Source organism: Mytilus californianus, unplaced genomic scaffold, assembly GCF_021869535.1.
Source record: "Mytilus californianus isolate M0D057914Y unplaced genomic scaffold, xbMytCali1.0.p SCAF_2, whole genome shotgun sequence".
Lineage (NCBI taxonomy): Eukaryota > Metazoa > Mollusca > Bivalvia > Mytilida > Mytilidae > Mytilus > Mytilus californianus.
In genome coordinates, this window is record NW_026262668.1 from 94,232,618 (window position 1) to 94,255,224 (window position 22,607).

At 33.1% G+C, this 22,607-nt stretch overlaps 1 protein-coding gene and 1 long non-coding RNA gene across 10 annotated transcripts in view; one reads left to right on the forward strand and one right to left on the reverse strand.

Moving 5' to 3' along the window:
• Nucleotides 1-22,607, forward strand: part of LOC127730431 (A-kinase anchor protein 9-like) — a 163,007-nt gene that overhangs the window by 19,181 nt on the left and 121,219 nt on the right. For 8 of the 9 annotated variants that reach the window (XM_052238839.1, XM_052238847.1, XM_052238846.1 and 5 more), the window contains exons 3-6: nucleotides 7,906-7,947; nucleotides 9,084-9,236; nucleotides 10,630-10,773; nucleotides 12,435-15,494. In XM_052238839.1, coding sequence (XP_052094799.1) covers nucleotides 7,906-7,947; nucleotides 9,084-9,236; nucleotides 10,630-10,773; nucleotides 12,435-15,494 — 3,399 coding nt within the window. The remainder of the gene's footprint in view (nucleotides 1-7,905; nucleotides 7,948-9,083; nucleotides 9,237-10,629; nucleotides 10,774-12,434; nucleotides 15,495-22,607) is intronic. The other variant, XM_052238845.1, reaches the window with a different exon arrangement.
• Nucleotides 1,177-7,155, reverse strand: LOC127730460 (uncharacterized). The gene is made up of 3 exons (XR_007995112.1): nucleotides 6,828-7,155; nucleotides 5,306-5,459; nucleotides 1,177-2,173 (listed from the first exon to the last, which is right to left on the reverse strand). It is a non-coding gene; the product is annotated as an uncharacterized LOC127730460 (long non-coding RNA).

Below are 22,607 nucleotides of genomic sequence, written 5' to 3' on the forward strand. Positions count from 1 at the left end.
TGGTCTACATGAAGGTCCAAATCGGGGTCCAAAATTAAAATTAGTTTGACTTTAGCAAAAATTGAATTCTTGGGGTTCTTTGATATGCTGAATCTAAACATGTGTTTAGATTTTTGATTATGGGCCCAGTTTTCAAGTTTGTCCAAGTTGGGGTCCAAAATTAAACTTTGTTTGATTTTAACAAAAATTGAATATATGGGGTTCTTTGATAAGCTGAATCTAACCATGTATTTTGATTTTGGACATTGGACCATAATAGGTAAATTAAAAAAATTCAAGTTCTTAGACCACATTCTTTCTGTGTCAGAAACCTATGCTGTGTCAAATATTTAATAACAATCCAAATTCAGAGCTGTATCAAGCTTGAATGTTGTGTCCATACTTGCCCCAACTGTTCAGGGTTCGACCTCTGCGGTCGTATCAAGCTGCGCCCCAGCGAAGCATTTTATTTGTACATAAATTAGGCCGTTAGTTTTCGTTTGAATTGTTTTACATTTGTCATTTCAGGGCCTTTTATAGCTGACTATGCGGTATCGGCTTTGCTCATTGTTGAAGGCCGTACAGTGACCTATAGTTGTTACTTTCTGTGTCATTTGGTCTCTTGTGGAGAGTTGTCTAATCATGCTCATTGGCTATCATTCCACATCTTCTTTTTTATATAACATGTACATCTTACAATAATTCCACACCAAATATATTTTTCTGTTTGTTTATCATGTTTATAGTAATCGAGATGCAGACTTGACCCCGAATATATGCTTGTTTCATGAAATAAGGTCAAGATTAGGCGAATCTGCAACCATATCTGACAGACATGGCAGACATGGTTTTCTCTTTTGAATTTTTTCATATTTTTCTGGTCTGGGCCTTTTGTAGCCGACTAAAGGCATGGGTTTTTCTCGTTGTACTACAATTGCTTATATCAAGTTATTGGAAAGTCTGGAGGGTAGTTGTCTGATTGGCAATCATACCGCATCTCTTTATTTTTAAGATGAAAACTAGTAAATATCTTATGATGTGTGTCATTCAGTTACTGTCTCATTTGTTTTTATACGCTACATCTCTGTTTAGTCACATTGACAGCTGCAGGCATGACATGAACCCAGATCTAGAGTGGCAATACAGCAATTGTAAGGGGGTTAAAAGTCTAAACAATTTGAAGAGTCTAAAGTTTAAAGAAACCAGATACTGAAAAATTAAATAAATAAATATCAACTGTTTTAATCATGTTGTATTTCTAATAAAGCCATATCAAGATCTTCGAAGTATTCATAGGATGACAAATTGTAGTCTTCAGTATCGCTATCTGATACAGCAGAATCTTCTTGCTCCTCGAGCTCCTTAACAACTTGTTCTGACAGAAATAACTTCTCAAGAGGTAACATATCACAGGATTCACAATTACAAGACTTAGCACACAAGTCACAGCATGAATGTTTCCTGCTTTCTTTCTTCATCAAATCATCCAAGTCTGAATTTCTGAGGAAATTAAACATCAGATCCTTTCTCCTACAATCTTTAGCTTTAAGAATTGCCTTAACTTCCGGTTTCAACTTCTGCAAGTGGTATCCATTGTATAGGATAATGGCAACTGATGGATTTCCATCCCTCCCCACTCGCACTATTTCTTGCAGCAAATCTACCAGATTATTTGGAGGTCCAAATAATACCACTCCACTACACTTTTTTACATCTAAACCCATTCCCAGGGCACTGGTTGACTAAATAAGTCTCAAAACACTACTTTCCTCCTTCAATGCATTAATAATAATGTTTTTGTTAACATCTGGAGTTTCAGAATGGAACATCTCAATATACTGTTACAATGTATTTATAAAGTTTGGAAGTGTCATTTATCGATGAACAATACAAAAGTGTACGTGGGAAGTCCTGTCTTTTTTCCTCTAATGCATCTACTAACCATGTCATTCCCATTTCAATTTCATTTTTAATTTTGGAAGATACTAGTTTAATATTAGACTTGTTTGGTGATAAATTAATTTCTGTTGTGTCCTCCGCTAGCTGCAATATTTTCATGACTTTTTTCCTAAAGCTTACAGTGCAAGTTGCACTCAAAGCCAATACTGTAGCATCGGGAAAGAGGGATCTTAGTTCAACTACATTTGAAAACCATTTTCGGAAAGCCTCTTTTCTGTCTCCTTCATCTTGGCCCCTGAAAGAAAATTGAAATAAGTACATCTATAAAAACTTTTATTAAAGGTAAATATCAGCACCTCTTGCCTAGTTTGTTAATTCTTATGGCAAAACAAAAATAAATACATGTATGTGCATGTCCATATTGTTATGTAACAGCCTATCATTCAGTGGTTTTTATACGACCGCAAAAAAATTTTTGTGGTCGTATATTGGTATGACGTTGGCGTCGTCGTCGTCGTCGTCGTCCAGCGTCGTCGTCCGAATACACATTAGTTTTCGCACTCTAACTTTAGTTTAAGTGAATGGATCTCATTGAAATTTTACCATAAGGTTCAATACCACAAAAGGAAGGTGGGGATTGATTTTGGGGGTTATGGTACTAACAGTTAAGGAATTAGGGGCCAAAAGGGGCCAAAAATAAGCATTTTTGTAACTTCCAGACATAACTTGTGTGTAAGTGTATGGATCTCTCTGACATTGTAGGACAAGGTTCCATATCACAAAGGGAATGCTGGGATTGATTTTGGGGGTAATTGTCTCCAAATTTTTGGAATTAGGGGCCAAAAAGGGGCAAAAAACAAGCATTTTTCTAGTTTCATGACAATAACTTGTTTGTAAGTGTATGGATCTTTATGAAATTGTACTACAAGGTTCCATATCACAAAGGGAATACGGGGAATGATTTTTGGGGTAATTTCCTCCAAATATTAGGAATTAGGGGCCAAAAAGGGGCAAAAAACAAGCATTTTTCTAGTTTCATGACAATAACTTGTTTGTAAATGTATGGATCTTTATGAAATTGTACTACAAGGTTCCATATCACAAAGGGAAGGCTGGGATTGATTTTGGGGGTTTTCCCTCAAAATTTTAGTAATTAGGGGCCATAAAAGGGCAAAAAAAACATGCATTTTTCTAGTTTCAGGACAATAACTTGTGTGTAAGTGTATGGATCTTTATGAAATTGTACTGCAAGGTTCCATATCACAAAGGGAAAGCTGGAATTGAGTTTGGGGGTAATTGCCCTAAACGTTTAGGAATTTGGGGCCAAAAAGGGGCCAAAAAACAAGCATTTTTCTAGTTTCCAGACAATAACTTGTGTTCAAGTGTATGAATCTCTCTGAAATTGTACTGCAAGGTACCATACCACAAAGGGAAAGCTGGGATTGAGTTTGGGGGCGATGAATCATAAGGGGGTTCAAAAAATTGGGGGGGGGGGATTTTTTTTTTCCTTTTTTTTCTTTAACATTTTCCATTTTAAATTGGTTATTTCTGATTTATATATAAAAGCAAATAATAATGATATGGTTTGAATAGGCATACATGTGAACCTCCCGACGGGAGTACAATAATCCCGTTTTCAGGGGTCTCCTCCCCCCTCCTGTTGAAAAAATCCCGTGTATGAAATTTTTCATGAATGAAAAATTTCTGCCCAACATAACATCTCAGGCATCTGGTGTAACTGACATTACCTGAAGTTATATTTTACCTGTAAATCAATTAACATGCATAATTATATGGCTTCACTTGTCAGCTTGGGTGTCAGACATACTGGTAAGCAAAGATTTTTACCTCAGGCTAACTGCCGTTGTGTAACAAAAACTGTGTATTTATTGGGTTACTTCCCTTGATTTATCCTGTTTTAAGTTACTTTCCTTTTAATAATGAAAATTTTTAAAAGAATATAAATAAAATATAAATTGAACAAATAATCATAAAAGGATGGTTATTAAATGATTTTAAATGTCTTAGGACAAATAAAAAAATAATAATTTGAAAATTATTTGAGGATTCTATACTTCCTTTTAAGGCTTAAATTGAAATTTATATAATAACTATGACCCTAACTTTACAGATAGAATGAATTTTGAGTTTGCAAATAAAAACTATTTGCAAGAGGAAAAAAAAAAAAATAAAAACTATTTGCAGACAGCTAAACAAATGTTCTGGTTGCAATGATTGTTTTATAGAATATGAAGTAAAAAATTTAAAGAACATACTGGAAAAAAACAATGTTAGATTGAACATGTAGAATATAAACATAATAAATTGGTTGGAAAGTTGAAGAAAACACACTTTAAAAGACCATTTTTACAGCACACGGTTACATTTACAACAAAATTAATGTCGATTAAAAACCTCCTGATCTGAGTCCTAATCTCCTGACCAAAATTTCCCAATCTCCTGATCTGAGTTTCACAGTCCATCACATGTATGAATAGGTAAATTGAAAATTTTTAAGTTCTTAGACCACTTTCATTCTGTGTCAGAAACCTATGCTGTGTCAAATATTTAATTACAATCCAAATTCAGTGCTGTATCAAGCTTGAATGTTGTGTCCATACTTGCCCCAACTGTTCAGGGTTCGACCTCTGCGGTCGTATCAAGCTGCGCCCCAGCGGAGCATTTTATTGTTGGTTGCTGTCTAGCACATTTGTTTAGGGTTTTATTTTTCATACATTCTTATAATTACATTGTAATGGTTCAACATTTTGCAAGTAGTGGTCTTAAAAGAGCTTACTTTTTAGTATTAGGTTATCTCGTTCTTGAAAGCTGTACAGTTCTGTACCAGTGGTCTTAATTTTTTACTTCTATATTTTTTGAAAATCTAAAATTCATAAAAATGGGAAGGGAGTACACATCAATATATAGAAACAATTCATCAAAGTTTCATGCAAATTCGTTGAATAGTTTTTTAATTTACTGTCCGACATGTTGACGATTGACAGACAGTCACAGGTTAGGGGAGGGTTGGGATCCCGCTAACATGTTTTACCCTGCCACATTCTGTATAGTGCCTGTCCCAAGTCAGGAGCCTGTAATTCAGTAGTTGTCATTTGTTTATGTGTTACATATTTGTTTTTTTCGTTCATTTTTTGTGCATAAATCAGGCCGTTTGTTTTCTGGTTTGAATTGTTTTACATTGTCATTTCGGGGCCTTTGATAGCTGACTATGTGATATGGGCTTTGCTCAATGTTGAAGGCCGTACGGTGACCTATAGTTGTTTATTTCTGTGTCATTTGGTCTCTTGTGGAGAGTTGTCTCATTGGCAATCCTACCACTATTCTTTTTTATATAGACAACAGTATACCATAATACGTCCTGTACGAATAGAAATGAACATGGGGAATAAACATTGTATCTACTTACCAAATTGCTATTGTGTGAAACTCATCAATTACAATCAACTTAATGTTCAACTTCTTTAGACAAGTTCTCCAATAGGGATCAACCAATGTTTCTGAAGATGCAAAAATGACATCAACCCCTCTTTGATTCGATCGTCACTCTAGGGGAGATGATCCTAAAATGCAAAAAAAAATGTAGGTGGGCAGTCTCCAAAAAGACACCTTTCTATGATAACTTCTATAATTTAAATGTACACTGTACAAATACCCTTTCTCCATTTCACTGCGTTTGATTAAAGATTGAAATCCAATGAAATTCTTATTGTTGTAAAGTCCAATACAGAAATGAATACAGCTGAGATTTCAATGAATGCATGGCATATTTTCTCGATTTTGAGATGTTTCTGCCAATTTACCTGTTTGGCCATCCAACAAGGTTATTTAGACTGCACTTTTTCATATTTTTTTTAAATTTTTTCATTGTTTAACACAAATAACAATCTAATTTAAAAATTAAGTTTCCCGCACGTTTCTGAGCCATGTAAAGCTGACTATGCTGTATGATTTCGCTCATTGTTGAAGGTCAGATGGTGACCTATAGTTGTAAACTTTGTCATTTGTTGTCTGGTGGAGAGTTGAGTTGGCAATTATACTTCAAGTCTTGTACATGTACGACATCTTCTTATTCTTATATGCATGTATATTTGTTTTGAGATAGATTATTAGTACATGTAATTAACAATTCCGATGGACTCTGGTGCTTCATTAATACAACATGTAGTATATATCTTTATACAAAGTATGAAAAACTAGCATTATGGCCAAAACGACTGTAAAATACTGGCAATATGACCGATACAATCTGTTCTCTGTGAAATGAGACAAATTTATGTGCTACCATGGCTACGATCTACGGCTTCTGCAGTTTTTTTTAACTTTGCTCATGTATATCTAAGTTTCATATTACAATGTACTGCTTTGTTACTGTTAGTCATGTGTATGTGTTGATATACATTGTACTGAAGTTTATATGTATGTTCCTGCAAATAAATTTTATTTTATTTGATAAGGCATACATGTACATCTTTGCCTGGTCAGATGCGGATCCAGGACTATGGAAAACGGGCCCTGCATCTAGGCACCATAAGGTGTGGGAATAACGTCTTAAGATAGAGGCATTGCATTATTATATAAGTAGCTTCAACAGCATAGGCAGATCCAGGGGGGCCAGGGCCCCCCTTTTGTGGGAAAAATTGAGTTGATTATATAGGGAATCACTGAAGCATGACTGGAGCGGCCCCCTCTTAGGTCAGTCAGTGGGCCCCATTACAAAAAGTTCTGGATCCGCCACTGTACAGGGGGGATAACATGTCACCCCCTAACTGATTTCTCAGGTGTTATAAACATCTTTATTATACAACACTGCCAACATAATAATTATAATATAAATTAGGTGTTTAATGGCATTAAATACTACATGTATAGTATAGACTATTCCATTTATTGAAGCCTTACTACCACTGCATGCTTAAAGTTATACGAACCTTTGTATGCAGCAGTAATATTTCCAATGTGCGAGTTTTTCCACCTGGTCCTGCATCAGAGCTACTAAGGGACAACAGACTAAAACTTTCCAGTCAGAACTGTGTTCAATAACCTCCCGGACAACTGGAAGGTACAGTTGAAACAGCAGTGACTTGCCAAAACCAGTCGGGAGTACAGCCACGCAGTTCTTCTTGTTAACTAAACACTCTTAAATTTCCTTTTGCTCCTTATTTATATCATTTATACCAAATTTTTGTAAAACTTTTGTCAAAACGTTGTCCGAACTGGGCGCATCCATGTTTTTTAACGATCCGATAATGGTATACAAGCCCATCGCTGATTGGGTAATCAAAATTGATTTTCTGCACGCTGATTGGTCGGTCAAAGTTCACCAAATTTGACCCTAGACATGACCCTCAAGCGGCTGTTGTTAGATCTCCCACGCGCGACATATAAACAACGAGGAGCAAGTGCGGAGATTTAATTTTAATTAGATTGTTGTAAACACTGAAATATTTAAAATCAAATGCTGTTCTTCTAGTTCTTGTTAAGCAGCCCCATAAAATCCTTAAAATTAAATTTACGGGAATCGTAAACTATTTGAGTTTTTCAAAAAATCAAAACAAGGATAAAAAAGTGGTAGTTCTAATTTTCACAAATTCCTATGTAGAGCTTTTATTATGCCGTCCTATCAAAGAAGTGAGACATGCTTGTAAAACTTTTTCTTTTGACATAGAATTTTGACGTTTGGCATATTATTGTATCCAGACTAGACGACATGTTACCTACCATCATAACCAGTATATGATCATGATGCCTTTTAAGATTCAAGATCATATTAACTGATATAAATTCAATTTAGCATATTTAGTCAAGACAGATTTTTTTTCATTTAATGTGAATACTGCAACATAATTAATAAAGTAAAAAATGTATTTGTTTATTAATCTTTTGTCATATCAATTCAAACAATCAAGATTTGTGTGTTTCTTAGTTTTGTTTTTGTTCCTTATTTTTTGAATGAATGCATATGTGCATGTATCAATATTTAGTTTACTGCATGTTTTATTTCTACAGAGTGATCAAAATATGACATCAGAAGATGAAACCACTATACAAGTTAGTATTATCTTTACATTATAACAGATCGCCACACAATTTCTAAGTGAAAGGAGTATTTGTTCTTTGTTCTGAAAAATTATACATTCTTCTTGTTTTTGTTCAAAGGTCAAGGTAGGTTACCTGTAAAAACAAAAACAAAAATTTGAGCAAACTTTTTGTTTCAGGCCAATATCTTTCTAGGCATAAGTCAAATATATTTTGGTGGATAATTTGAGTTAGGATGTAAAATACCCCTATTGATTTTGAGGTCACCTGGTCAAAGGTCAAGTTCCTAACAGCATGTAATAGATTGCAATTTTGGAAAACCTATGGGAAAATGTTTGGTTTTTGATCCTTTTGCATAAATTGTCAGCAGACTTTTCAGTCTTTATCAACAAGACTCCCTTAAAAAATATAGAACCTGATAAAAAAATCTGTTTCTCCTACATATCCATAAATATCTCAGCTGATGCACCCATGATGTATCTGTAATATCAATTTGTTTATTGTCTGTGCATGTGTGTAAGCTTTTGATTTTTAGTCACAAATGTTATAAATGCTGTATATTATGATATTTTTTTATTGTCCAAAATTGTTGCTAGATTAAATACTAAATAGCAATTGGCAATATTGGCAGAGCCCATCACTACCACTGATTATTTATTACCTGCATGATTCACAGCTTTATATCTAATTAAAACAAAAATAGTGTTCTGAATATGCATGAATTATTTGCCACTGGATGTTCCACAAAAACAATCTAATAATATTGAAAAACTTGACCCTACTGAGTACACAATTACTTGCACATAATCAGATCCAAATCTGCTAGGAAAATCTGAAAACAAAACCAAACACTCTCATTACCATGAAATAATAAAATCCAAGGATTGTCATTTTGTGAAAAATGTCTTTTGGAACAAATGCATGTATATAACTACTGATTGCACAACACCTGTGCAATTATAAAACTCATCGGATGTGAACCTTCACATAAATTTACCAAATGGCCTAACTAGCAACAGTGGAGACATTTTAATAGTGTGATTTTAAATTTCTGTACATGTCTTTATCTGTAAAGTTAACTATTTGTTCACTAATATTTGTCATAGCCTAGAAACTGTTTGTGTATGATGATATTTTTCCCTTGCCAGGATTCCAAGTCCTTGTTTAAGGTACAGACCAAATTAAAACATGCTACAGAGAGAATAGCTGAATTAGAGGAATCTCTAGAAGGAAAGCAGCTTGCATTAGACAGGGTGATCAGCGAAAACACCAAGTTAAAAGAATCTGACTTTTCGCAGAAGGTATATATATATTTAAACAGAACTTACAGCAAAAGAATTTGATATTGAAAATTACACTTATATATAATAGATAAAAAAAAATCTTAAAGGGTTCAGCGGAATCCTATGTAAAGCCTGTTATTGCTGCTGTCAAAGTTATAGTGTAACTTTGGGTGCATTTATCAGTAAAATATGGAAAATATACAAAATACTGTAAATTCAGAAATTATTGCGTGCATTTATTATTGCGAATTTTGTAGAATGGACTAAATTGCGAGATTAATTATTGTGATTTCAGGAAAATCTGCATATAGTTATATGTATCAGATATAATTATATATTATTATTGCGATACTCGTTCAGTCGTATTATTCGCATTAATGAAGATCTGGCAATATTTTCTGAATTTACAGCATTCAAACTATTTTCTTCAGATGCTATTTCTTGATCTTGAAGATCTGTCCAAGGTTCATCACATTATATAAAGGTTTGCCAAAGTTATTGATGTATTAACTTTAACCCAGACTGCATCTAAATGTCACTTTAATAAAAAAAGTCCTTTTATCAGTTAAATACCGAAAACTAGAAAACAAATATTTCAAAATTTTGCTCTTGGAACTATCTTTTGATCCTTAAAAAAAACTTCTGTCCAAGTTTCATACAATCCTATGAAAGTATGACAAAGTTAATACATAATGTAGGATCTCTATTTCTTGCTTCTGCCACAAAATGTTGCAGCATTACTTATCAAACCTTCAGGGAAATTTATGAAACTTGGACAGAATATTCTTCATGATCAAGGGTCTTGGTGGCTGTCAACTAGGAGTCTATCTTCATAAATTAAAAAAAAAAATCTTCTTTGCTGAAACTACTGGGCCAAATGTTTCCAAACTCAGGCTATCTTCAGTACGCCCAGGGATAGAAGATTCAGGAACTTTTTCCTCCTATTTCAGTGTATATCAGTGTCCCACTATGAATCACAGATTTTATTCTCAAATTCTTCCAAAAAATCTCTCCCAACACCTCATGGTTGATTATTGATTTATTGCTTGTCGGAATTAATAAGAATCAATGACGCATGACCACAAAATAGGACTAGCCAGATCATTTACCTATTCGATTACCTATATAAGACATATATACTATATTGTACATCACACATTGCTGATATTTTTATAAGTTTTAATAGAAAAAGATTGATGGTGTTAGAAAGCAGTTATAATTAATTCCTATTATCTTTCATGTGTCCTTTAAAAACAGACAGCTGAAATTTTGTACAAATATTAAGTATTTCCAAGAAAAACATTATTTAAAAAATTATGAGTGGTAGAAAATTCATGATGATAACATGTAATATGTTTCAAGAAAATTAATTAAGGAATGCAGTCTTGATGTATTTATCTTTTAACTCCAGATTGCTGAAATGGAAGTAGCTATGAGTAAGAGGGATGAAATAATAAGACAGTTGACAACAAGATTGCAGTCTACAGCCAGTTTACAAACTGAAGCAGAACAACTTACACATCATGTACAACAACTGCAGGCACAATTAATTAATGTATGTCATGGCTTGTGGCCCACTATAAGCCTTATCGTATAAGAATCATACACTGGATTTTAAAATGCCATTAAGAGATATATATTTAAAAACTACAATTAAAATGGAGCACTCCATGTAAAAGGCACAAGAATTTTTATCATATAATAAAATCACAGAATTAAATGAAACTTATACACAATGCTTATTACCACAAAACTAATATCAAGTTCATATTTGGGTAGCGTCACTTTTACAGTTCTCTAGTTAAGTTATGTCCCTTTAATATAACAGTATATGCAAGCGAGGGCATCATCTGTGTCCTATGAACACATTCTCCATTTATTTTTCTTTACACCAAAGAAAAGAAAATTTCAATGAAAGCAATTATTACCAGTCTTATGTTGAAGAGACAGTCTTAGTATTACTGTGAAGTAGATTGGAAAGAGAAAAATATGAATATCATTTACAAATTGAATGTGTTAAGGTATAGAACCACTAATTCAGGCCCGGTCGGAAAGAACATACAAGAAAGTAGTACATATTTTAAACAAAATAGTTCCTACACATAGTTGTATCTTTGTCAATAGTGGGAATATTTGGGTAGTTTTAGTATCAAATGAAAGCTTGGGGACTTGGAATCACTGTAGAACCCTTGTTGAAAGTTTTATTTGAATAATAAAGAAGTAAATGAAATTTTAATAGGAGGGCTTATTTGGCCTGTTGTTCAGATCAGAAGTTCCTGTTTTTGTACTATCAAACTTCTGGGAACCAGTACGCTCTAATATGCAATTAAAGGTATGTTGATTTTTTCAGCACAAGTCAGCATAAGGTACAGGTTTGACATGAAATAACTGCCACTTTATTTGAACTTAAGACAAAATTGCCATTTATGCTTGAAATTGCAGAATTTAACATAGAAAGCAATGGGCTATGAATTAGTGGTTTTATACCTTAAATGTGTTTATTGCTCAAATCTTAATCATAGGGTGTATAGTAAAGGTGGAAAGAGAGGTGAAAGATACACAAGGGGTTTTAAAATTCATAGGTCGAAAACAAACTGACAATGCCATGGCAAAAAACAAAGAAAAAAACAAAAGTACTCAAAGCACAATATTGAAAATTAAAGACTGAGCAACACGAACCCACACCAGAAAACGGGTGATTTCAGGTGCTCAGGAAGGGTAGGCAAATCCTGCTCCACATGTGACACCTGTCGTGTAGCTCATATAAGTTCAAACCTGGTGATAAATCTAATACGGTAGGTCACATTTGAGGAAAAAAAAGATTAAGTTACTGCCACTGTCACTAAAATTTAAAAAAAAATTAAAAAAAGACGATAAAAATATTTTAGAAAATTTATTAGGGACCAATTCTAATCAAACTTTGAAGAAATAAAACCCTTTGGCACACAATTTATTACTGTGAAAGTATAGTTATTTGTTGGATACCAATTTTCCTTTCTAGATAAAAGCATGAAATCCCATGTACATTGATGCAAGATTTCCTTTGATTTGTTGTACTTTGGCACGTTTTAAAACCATTTATCTAAATATAAGAGCCCAGTAACCAGAACTTAGTATACAGCATTAGTATCCAAGATAAATTTCTTTCTTATATATATTAGTTAAAGTAATTTCTTTAACAGTTTCCTCATAAAATTCATTCTTTTCACATTTCAGGCTGGGAAATTAATGGAATCTCAGAACAGCAAACAGTTAATGTCCTCCCAAGCCTTACTGGAAGCAAAACATGAAATTGAAGCTTTGCAGAAATGTATTGAAGACAAAGATACACTTCTTAGTCAGCTATCAGACAAAGTTGGTGCCATTTCTGATGAATATGTTAATTTAAAAGCTTCATATGAGGCCTCAAGACAAAAAGAGGCAGAAAGTTCTAAAGTTGTTAAAAGTCTGATGTCAGATGCAGAGGACATCCGAAGGCAAGGAAGTGTAAATGGTTCAGTGGCAGTATCTAATTCAGACGTCGAAGATAGAGTTCAAAAGGTCAGACTTGAACTGGAAGAAACATATGGGAATCAGATAGCCTTGATAAAGGATGAATTGTCAAAACTTTATAATGTTGAAGTTGAAAAATTGACTGGTGAATTAAACAATTTTAAGGAGATTTGTGCAAAACACGAAAGTGATAATAATTCTCTTGAAGAAGAAAAACAGAAATTAACAGCAAGAAATACTTCTAATGATTTATTGATTTCTGAACTTCAATCAAAATTAACCGAATTTAATTCAAAATGTGTTCAAATTCAAAGTGAAAAAGATGAACTTACAAAAGAAAGTTTGACTTTAAGTAAACAGATTGATTTATTAAGTTCCCAATTAGAATCCATACATCATGATCATCCAGAAAGTAATGGAAGTGAACCTGTTCAAGAGGACAATAATTTGGAATCATATAATAAAATCACAGAATTAAATGAGAGAAACTTAAATCTAACTTCTGAATTAGACACTATTAGAAAAGACTATGCTAATGCACAGAAAAATGTAGAAGAGTTGGAAAAGAAAGTAAAAGGTAGTAGACCTGCCAGATTCCAGGTTGACTCTCAGGAGATAGTGATGGAATTAAAACAGGTGACTGAACAGTATGAGGAAGCTTTGGTAAATATTGCACTCATGCAGGGAAGGATTGAAGACTATGATATAAAGTGTGAAATTCTAAATGAAGACTTGAATAAGATGAAAGAACAGTTGAAAAGATCAGAAAATGCAGCAAAAACTTATGAAGAACAGACAAAGGAATATGAAAATATTAAGGAAAAATTGAGCAAGTCAGAGCAGGAAATCAAAAGTTTTGAAGAAAGTGTTAAGGAGTATGAATCAAAGCATGAAAAAGTGTTATCAGAGCTACGTGATATGACAGAACAGTGTACTAATGCTCAAACACAGTGTGAAGAATACAGAGACAAATTCGTTGAATATGAACAGCAACTAACTGATTATGAAGGATTAACAACTCAGTACAATGAATTACAACATGAATGTAATGTATATCAAACACAAAATGATGAACTGAATAATAAAATGAATATTCAACAAGATGTTGTCATGGAGTTAAAGGCAGAGCTAGAAATATTGTCTAATCAAAACCAAGCATTTCAAGAACAGTCTCCTATACAGACACAGCAATTAGAGGACTTAACAAAGGAAAACAAATCTCTGTTAGAAAGTATTGACTTATATAAGGATGAAGTAACTAAACTAACTAATAGTCTAAATCAGGCAACTGTTGAGGTGGATACTTATAAGGAGAAAACCAATTCACTTGAAAGTTTAGTGAAAACTCTGGAGGATGAACTGAAATCAAAACGAGACACTGAATTAATGCTAAAGCAGAAAGATGATTCAATAAAGAAATTAACCAATGACATTGATGACTTAACATTACAGCTTCACATGCAAGAACCTGTTGAAGAAAGTTTCCAGAAGGAAACAATATCGCATGAAGAGGCATCTTTATCCTTGAGCAATTCTGTGTCTAATCAGGTTGTTACTTTGAATGAAACAAAAGACCTTCAGAATGCTCAGATTGTTCAGTCAGAAGCAAACTCATCTCTGTCATTTGATTGTTTTGTGCAGGAAGAAATAGAACAGCAGTCAGAACTGGCATTACATGTGGTTAGTGATATGGAAGCTGATTCTCTTGATGGCGATACAGTCGATTCTATTGAAGACTCAAAACAAAGTGATCTCATAGCTGAAATAAGTAAACTTCAACATGAAAACATTAACCTTCATGATGAAAATCATGAACTTAAGCTGACTATCCAAAACATAAAAGTTACTTATGGAAATGATTTGGAACAAGCATTACAGTCATGCCGTTCTGAAATTGTCAATTTATCGGCTAAAAAAACAAAAATAGAGACCTCTTATGCAGTACTAGAGGAAAATATAACTAAAATTAATGAAAAAGTTAGGTTAGCTGAATCAGCTTTGGCTACAGTGGAGGAAGAAAAGCTTGCACTTCAGAATGAATTAATATATATTAACAGTATGGTAGATGACATGTCCCTGAATGAGGGACTGTCTCAAAGTGATTCAAATACATCTTTAACAGTGTGTAATAAACTGAAAACACTCCAAGAAAAATTAGAAATTGCTCAATCAAATACTGAAAATCTAAGTTCCCAAAGTGAAAAATTAAAAACTGAAAAATTAGAAAATATAGAAATCCATAAAAATGTACTATTACACAAACAGGAGGAAAATGATAATTTATGTAAACAAGTTGAGTGTCTTCAAATTCAGATGAAAAACATGGAAACTGAAGTTGAAAAAAGTAAACAACTATTGAAAGAAAATTACAGTTTGAGTATATCTTTGCAAGAAATGAATGAAAGGGAACAAAACCTACGAATTCAATGTGAAAGGTTATCTCAGCAAATATTTGAACTGTCGGTCATAAATCAGACAGTGAGCGGTGACAAAGAAAACCTTGAGAACAGGTTTGTGGAAGTATCAGCAATGGAAAATACTGAGATCTCAGACTCAGTAGTGGACAGCCATGTAAATGAAGTGATGTCAAGTAAAAAGTCACATGATTTATTATTAACCAATCAGCAATTACTTCCAATTTCAGAACATGACAATGATGTAAAATGTGCAGTTACAGCAGATGGTGAAACCTTGGTGAGAGATGCTGAACCTAAGAAAACAACAGATTTGCTAGTCCATGAAGGTGAAATATCACAGCAGAGTACAGCCAACCAGTTAACCACGGTAAGATCAACCTGCATGCCGACCAGCCATGGTCAAGTTATGAATGTTTGTTCGTCTGTTTGTGTTAATTCAGTTAATCAGTTACCGCAAAATTCTGTTCATGATTTAGTTGCTTCTAATTTTAATTTTCAAATGATTGCCAGTCAAAATGATGATAAATATTGCAAACAAGCTGAAAATTTGGATCATAGTGAATGTGATTACCCTCAGAATTTGACAAGTGTTGCTGAATCATTTGATCAGACATACCAATCAAGTGAGAACACAAATAATCTATCAAAAAATCATGATAGTGATTGTAATCATGATTCAAATTCCAGTTCTAAAAATGATGACAATTTTCAGGATGCAGATGCTAGCTCAAATGAGTACACAGATCTTGGTGAAAATGAGAATGAAAATAATGAACAGTCAGAACATTTGAGGAATGAGAATACAATACTGAAGGTCAAGTTAGAGGACACACAAAATGATATGTCTGCTATACTGAATGATCGTGTCGAATTGGTAGGATCCATGGAAAACTTTTCTGACAAAATAAACTGTTTGCGTGAACATAATGAACGATTGCAGAAAGAATTGAAACGAAAAGTTGAAGACAATAAAGTCTTGCTTTTGAAAGTTGAAGAAAGCAATGAAAGTTCTGAAATAAGATGCAGGTTAGAAGATAAAATTATTGAACTTGTATCGGAAAACCAAAAGTTAAAATCAGAATATGGAGAAAGTAGAAAAAGATTAAAGGATGAGCATGAATCATTGAAATCTGCATTGAACTCATGGCAAGAGGCATCTAATTCTAGTCAACAGTTGAAGGAAGAAGTCACAGGCTTGTTTAATGAAATGGAAAGATTATCAGAACAAAAGCAGGACATGGAATCATCACTACAGGTTATGGAGGAAGCTTTTGTCACGAGCCAGTCACTAAATGATGAACTGCAAAGACAAGCACTAGAAAACTGTAAAAATCTGAAAGATATGGAAAAGTGGAAAATTCATGCTGAGGATTTGAAAGGACAATTAAGAGAAAGTGAAGAAAAGTTGGAAACTAAAACACATAAATGGAAAATATATGTAGGAGAAATTGAAAATAAACAAAAAGAAAAGTTGAATGATTTAGAATATGAAGTGGAAAAGAGAGCAGCCGAAGTTACTGAACTCAGGAATATAAATAGTGAGCTACAAAATAGATATCAGCAATTACAAGAGAAATGTAATGCATGCCAAACTGAAATCAGCCATTTGTATTTGGTTAACACAGACTTGGTTCAGGAACAAGATACAACATTTATTCAATGGACACATTTAAGACCAGAACTAAATAAATTGACAGAGAAATGTACCATGCAGGAAGGTTTGATTTTAGAGTTGAAAACTGAACAACTACAATTGATTTCCGATATCAAACTGAAACAAGAAAAGCATCACAGTACAGAAATATTCATGGCCAAGGAAAAAGATGAACTCTTGCAAAAATATTTAACATTAGAAAAGCATAATAAAAATTTGCTTGAAAAGTGTAATGAAAATGAAAATCAATTGTCAAAAATGACCACAGCATGCTCTGACTACGAAAAGAAATTCAAAGATCAGTTAGAAACTTGTGAGGTGTACCAATGGAAAATTTCTGAAATAGAGGACAAATGTTCTCATTATAAACAGCAAAGTAATGAATTGCAGCAGAAGTGCTGCGTATTTGAGGAGGAAATGTCAAAAATTAAGGAATCTTGTAGAAACTTAGAAATACAGCTACAAGAAAATTCAGAAAATAAAATGTGTTGTGAAACCAAGTTGATTGAGTTAAAAGATAAATATGGTCATCTAGAGGAAAGTAATGTTGAAATGAAGACAGACTTAAAACAAATGCAAGATAAAAGCAGTAAATTAGAAAATGAAAAAGAAGAATTGCAAGGAAAATGCTCAGATTATGAAAATCAACTGTTACAAACAAAAGAATGCTGTTTTAACCTTGAAAAACAAGTTGAAAAGATTAATGGACAGTCTGCAACATTTGAAAAACAAAAGGAAGAAATGATGGTTCAGCAAAATGATTTAATAAAAGCTGTAGACAAAGATAGGGAAAGTTTACAATCAGAAAATAAATTATTGAAGGAAAAATGTGACAAACTCTCACAAGAAGTTGAAAATTTGAATATCTCATTGAAAATTAACTTTCAAGAGTATGAAAGTTCTATAGGAGAACTTGAAAAGAAAAACATGAAAATAAAAGAAGATTGTGAGAAATCTGATATTGATGTTATAAATCTGAACAAGAATCATTCTGATATTCTGAAACAAAAAGAAAAACAAATAGAGAAATTAGAGCAAAAAGTGGTAACATGTTCTTTACAAATAAATGAATTACATGAAAGGTGTAAGCAAACCGAAAGTGCTTTGAAAGATGCTGAGTTCAAATACTCTGACTTGAAACAAATCAAAGAAAAGAATGAGACTCAGGAATTATCTGCTCTATCTTTACACAACCATGAACTCAGTACCAAACTTGAATCTCTAGAAAATCAAATTAAAGATAAGGAATTGGATTATGAAGAATTGTCTCAGAAGTGTAGAGAATTAGAGAAATCATTTGTTGTTGTACAAACAGAAAACAAAGAATTGCTCCAAAATTGTAAACACATAGAGCTGAAGAAAAAGGCTATGAAAGCCAAGTATTCTCAACTAGTACAGACTAGTAATGAGACTGAAGAAAAACTGCAGAAAACAATATCAAATCTTTCCTCAATGAATAATGATTTAAATGAGAAATGTGTGGCACATGAAACACATATTCAGAACTTGAATATTGATATTGAAAAGTTTGATCAAGTAAAAGCTAATGTAGAGCAGAAATTAAAAGAGACATCTGAACGGAATCGTGATGTTGAATGTTCATTGAAAGAAGTTCAGGATGAAAATCGAGTATTGTCAAAAAAAGTTGAAACAAACAAATGTCACTCAGATCAAGTTTGCTGTGAACTGGAAAATTTAAAACAAATTCACAAAAACAGTGAAGATTGTATAGTAAAACTTGAAACAGAGAATAAAAGTTTAACACACCAGCTTACAGAAGAAACTAAGCAGTTAGAAAAATTACAGCAAAGTCATCAGGATTTCATGGAAGAACTTGAGCAAACACAAAAATCACTATTAAAGCTTCAGGAAGATCATTTTGAGCTGAAAAATAAAAAAGATATGTTGGAAAAAGAAAATGATCAGATGAAGCAGCAGAGAGAAAGACTGTCACAGGAGATAAACAATTTGTCTGATGAGTTAGCTTGTGTTGAACAGGAAAGAAACAGCTATTTTGCATCACAAGAACTTAGAAAACAAAATATAAAGAATAGTGAAGAACCATCTGTTACAACAGACAGTAAAGAGAGCGAAGATGCTCATTATGTACATGTACAAGACAATCATGAAGCTGTTGACAGTCATCTAACAGAAAGAGCAGTACATGTCAATGATGCAGAGGAAATTAAGGAAAGCAATAAAAATGATGATGATGATGATGACAAAAAAGAGGCGGAGGAAGACGATGAATTAATTTCTGAGGAAGAGTTAGAAATTTTAATTCAGCAAAGAATTGATCATGAAAAGAAGCAAATTGAATATGATCTAGAGGAAAAATACGAACTTCAGTTCCGTAAACGTCAAATTGAATTGATGCATACATTTGAAAAGAAACAAAAAGAGTTGCAAAAGGACTTTGAACAACATGTTAATCACAGGGTTGAATCTTTACGTGCTGAGAAGGATCAATCTTTCGTGAAAGCATTGCAGAAAGTCAAAAAAGATTTCGACAAAAAACTTAAAAAGGAGATGGAGAAACAAAGGTTGGCACATTTACAGGAGTTGGCAACAATGGAAGATGAAAGGAAAGGTGGTGGCCACATCAGTGGTGTTGTCAAGAACTTACTTCAGGAAAATCAGGCATGTATACTTATTACATCTTCAATTTTTATTTTTTACAGAGTTTTCAACTTACACTTGAAAATGTCTAAAATTAATCTAAGTAAAAGATTGACATTATAGAAAGGTATAGAAAGATGTACTGTAAATTCAGAAATTATTGCATGCATTTATTATTGCGATTTTGTCATTTTAGACTAAAATGCGATTTTAATTTTTGCGATATTGAGAAAAATCCTGTTTAATTCATATAAAATATTTCAAAATGCCAGTTTAAATTATTGCAATTATAACCCTGTCGCATTTTTCACAATAATAAAAACATCGCAATAATTTCTGAATTTACAGTAACTGATTTTTATTTACCAGTAATTGAAAATGTGCATTTATTATACAAAGTAATATGAGGCTAATAACATCATATTATGATTATTGTATCTGAGGACAGTTATTCAAGTTAAAAAACTTCAGAACATATCAGTAAACAGGTATTGTTATATCACAATATTTAATATACATGTAGTGCACTCGGAACAGAAGATAAATTGTAACGAGAAGTAAAAAGTAAATTTTTACTCCAAAAGACTTTAATTTGCTTTTCTGCATCTTAATTGATTTCGGTAAATAAAAGGAGTTGTGGGATATATGTCAATGAGGCAAATCAACACAAAAATCACTGAAAAGACATCTGAAGGTTAACATTTAATATAATGATTGAATACAAAAATAAAATGTATCATTAATTACTATTTCTCTCCAATACAGAGTTAGAAAAGATGATTTGTCCATTGTATATGGATTGTAAATGTATTGTTCATAATTTGTTGATAGGAATTGGCAGAAGCTAGAGATGCTTTGTTACAACAAGTCGAGCTTTCACACCATCAACAAGACAAGTTAGAGGATGAACTTAGGAGCATGATGGGAGAAAACATTGAGGGAGAGGGAGAATTCCTTCAGGAACCTATAAAACTAAACACAGAACAACCTCAACATTCATATCGTAGTCAGTCACTCCTGCTTGATTGGGAATTCTCTCCTTCAACATCATTTGAGCAGGACAAAGATCCACCAGGTCTTAGTGGACAGTTTGAATATGATTGTCAGAACTTACAATGTCTAATGTTAAGAAGGAAATATCAAGAACTCAGGAATACTGTCCAGTTATCTGGTTTTCAACCAGAAATAAACATTGCAGAAGATTTTCACTCTGCTGGGCCAGGTTTTAAACCAGAAATAGTGGATTATGTCCACAATGACTCTGAAACAGATTTGTCAACACCCACTACTGAACTGGAGGCTTCATTTGTAAAGGAAGCTTTGAGAAAGGCAGCTGAATCTTTCTCAGAAGTCAATCAATCTACTAGTTGTTCTACACCAACAGTTGATGCTTTCATAGAAAATGTTGGCTCTAAGGATGATATCTTTAAGTCTAGCAAATTGAAATCAGAATCTGTTACAACAACGGAGGAATTCTTGCCTATAAGGGTTAGATCTCTTAGTCTAAATCTACCTCAGGATACTGATTTAATGGATAATGATAATATAAGTGAAGTAAATAAAAAAGAATCTTCTTCTTTTATGAGGCATGTAAGACATCGTTCATTGGATAGATTTATTGGGCAAAACTTCGAAACTGAAGGAAAATTTGTTGCAGAATTCTTCCATGATCAAACACCTTTGTCACAGCTTAATAAATCACAAGATAGAATATCTCAATCATCTGATGGGAAATTAAAAGTAAATAGTGTAAGCAAACGAAACTCATGGAATTCTTCTCGAAGTAGTCAAACAAGCTTATCTCAGGGTGATCTTAAACTCAGCATAGATCATGTGACTGAATCTAAAATGGAAAAATCAGAACATAATTCACAAGGTGAATTCTTTGTCGAATATATTAGTGGCGATTTAGAAACCTTAGATCCAAACACTCTTAATGAAATTGCTGTGATCCAATCTAACTCTCCTCATTTAGGAGAGGTCACACCACATTTCGATTTCACATTAGAACTTACAAAGGATGAGAAATTGGATAACGATAAATTATTGAAGAAACTGGAAAGTTTGAAAAACATTTATTGTAAAGAAAAGCAAGATCTAATGAGCAAGTGTGAAAATCTGACAATTCAGCTCGAAAATGAGTCTCTTTCAAGGAGACAACTTGAACAGGAACTCATTAATATTAGTGAAGATTTTGGTGAAACTGAGGTTTCAATTATTAGTCAAGGGGAAAATAATTCAAAACTACCACCTAAGAAAACTTTGACAGCCAATAATGCACTGAAAAAAGAAAGTGTTCCAAAACCTTGTCACTTTGAATCAATGGTTAAAAGTCTGGAATGTGAGTTACATGAGAAAGAAGACAGCCTCAAGCAACAAAATATAGAAATAGGGATGGGTGAAGCTCTACAAGAGCACAGACTGAATGAAATGAAAGTGCTTTTTAAATCCGAATTAAGAAAATTAGAAGTAGAAAATAGTTCTTTATTGGAACAAAAATATCAACTCGAAAATCAAAACCTTGAACTAACCAAACAATCAGAATCCAAAGCATTAAGGGGAGGTAACTGTAAAAGTTGTATTTCTGTAGAATCACAGACTAATGAATTAGAACTAATTAACGAAAAGCATTTACAGAAAAAACAACAGTTAATAGAGCAGTTGGAAGCACACAATTCAAAACTAGAATCCGATTCAGAAGTATTGTTTGTTAAAGAAAAGGAAACAGAAATTACCATAAAGGAATTGACAGAAAAATGTCAAAATCTTGAAATGGAAGCACAGGAAAAAAATCGATTAGTGGAACAGCAAGATCAACAGTGTGATTCTTATAAGTTGAAGTTACAAACAACTGGACATGATACCAATGAAATGAAACAGGTTGGGTCTTTCATTGAGCTCCAAGAGAAATGCAAAAATTTAGAACTAGAACTTGAACATGCAAAACAGAATGAAACTTTTGCTTGCGTTTATGAGGAAAAGTGCAACCAATTGGAATCTGATCTGGAAAACCAGCAAGATTATGAACAAGATCTGATAGAAATGACCGAAAAATTTGAAAGGTTAGAAAAAGAATATAAAGAACAGAATGTGAACCATTTACAGGAACTCAATTCATGTACTTCTGTAATTGAAAAACTGAGGCAAAAATGTGAGAATATAGACAGTTTAGTAGCAAACGAGAGAAAATTATCACAGGAAACATCT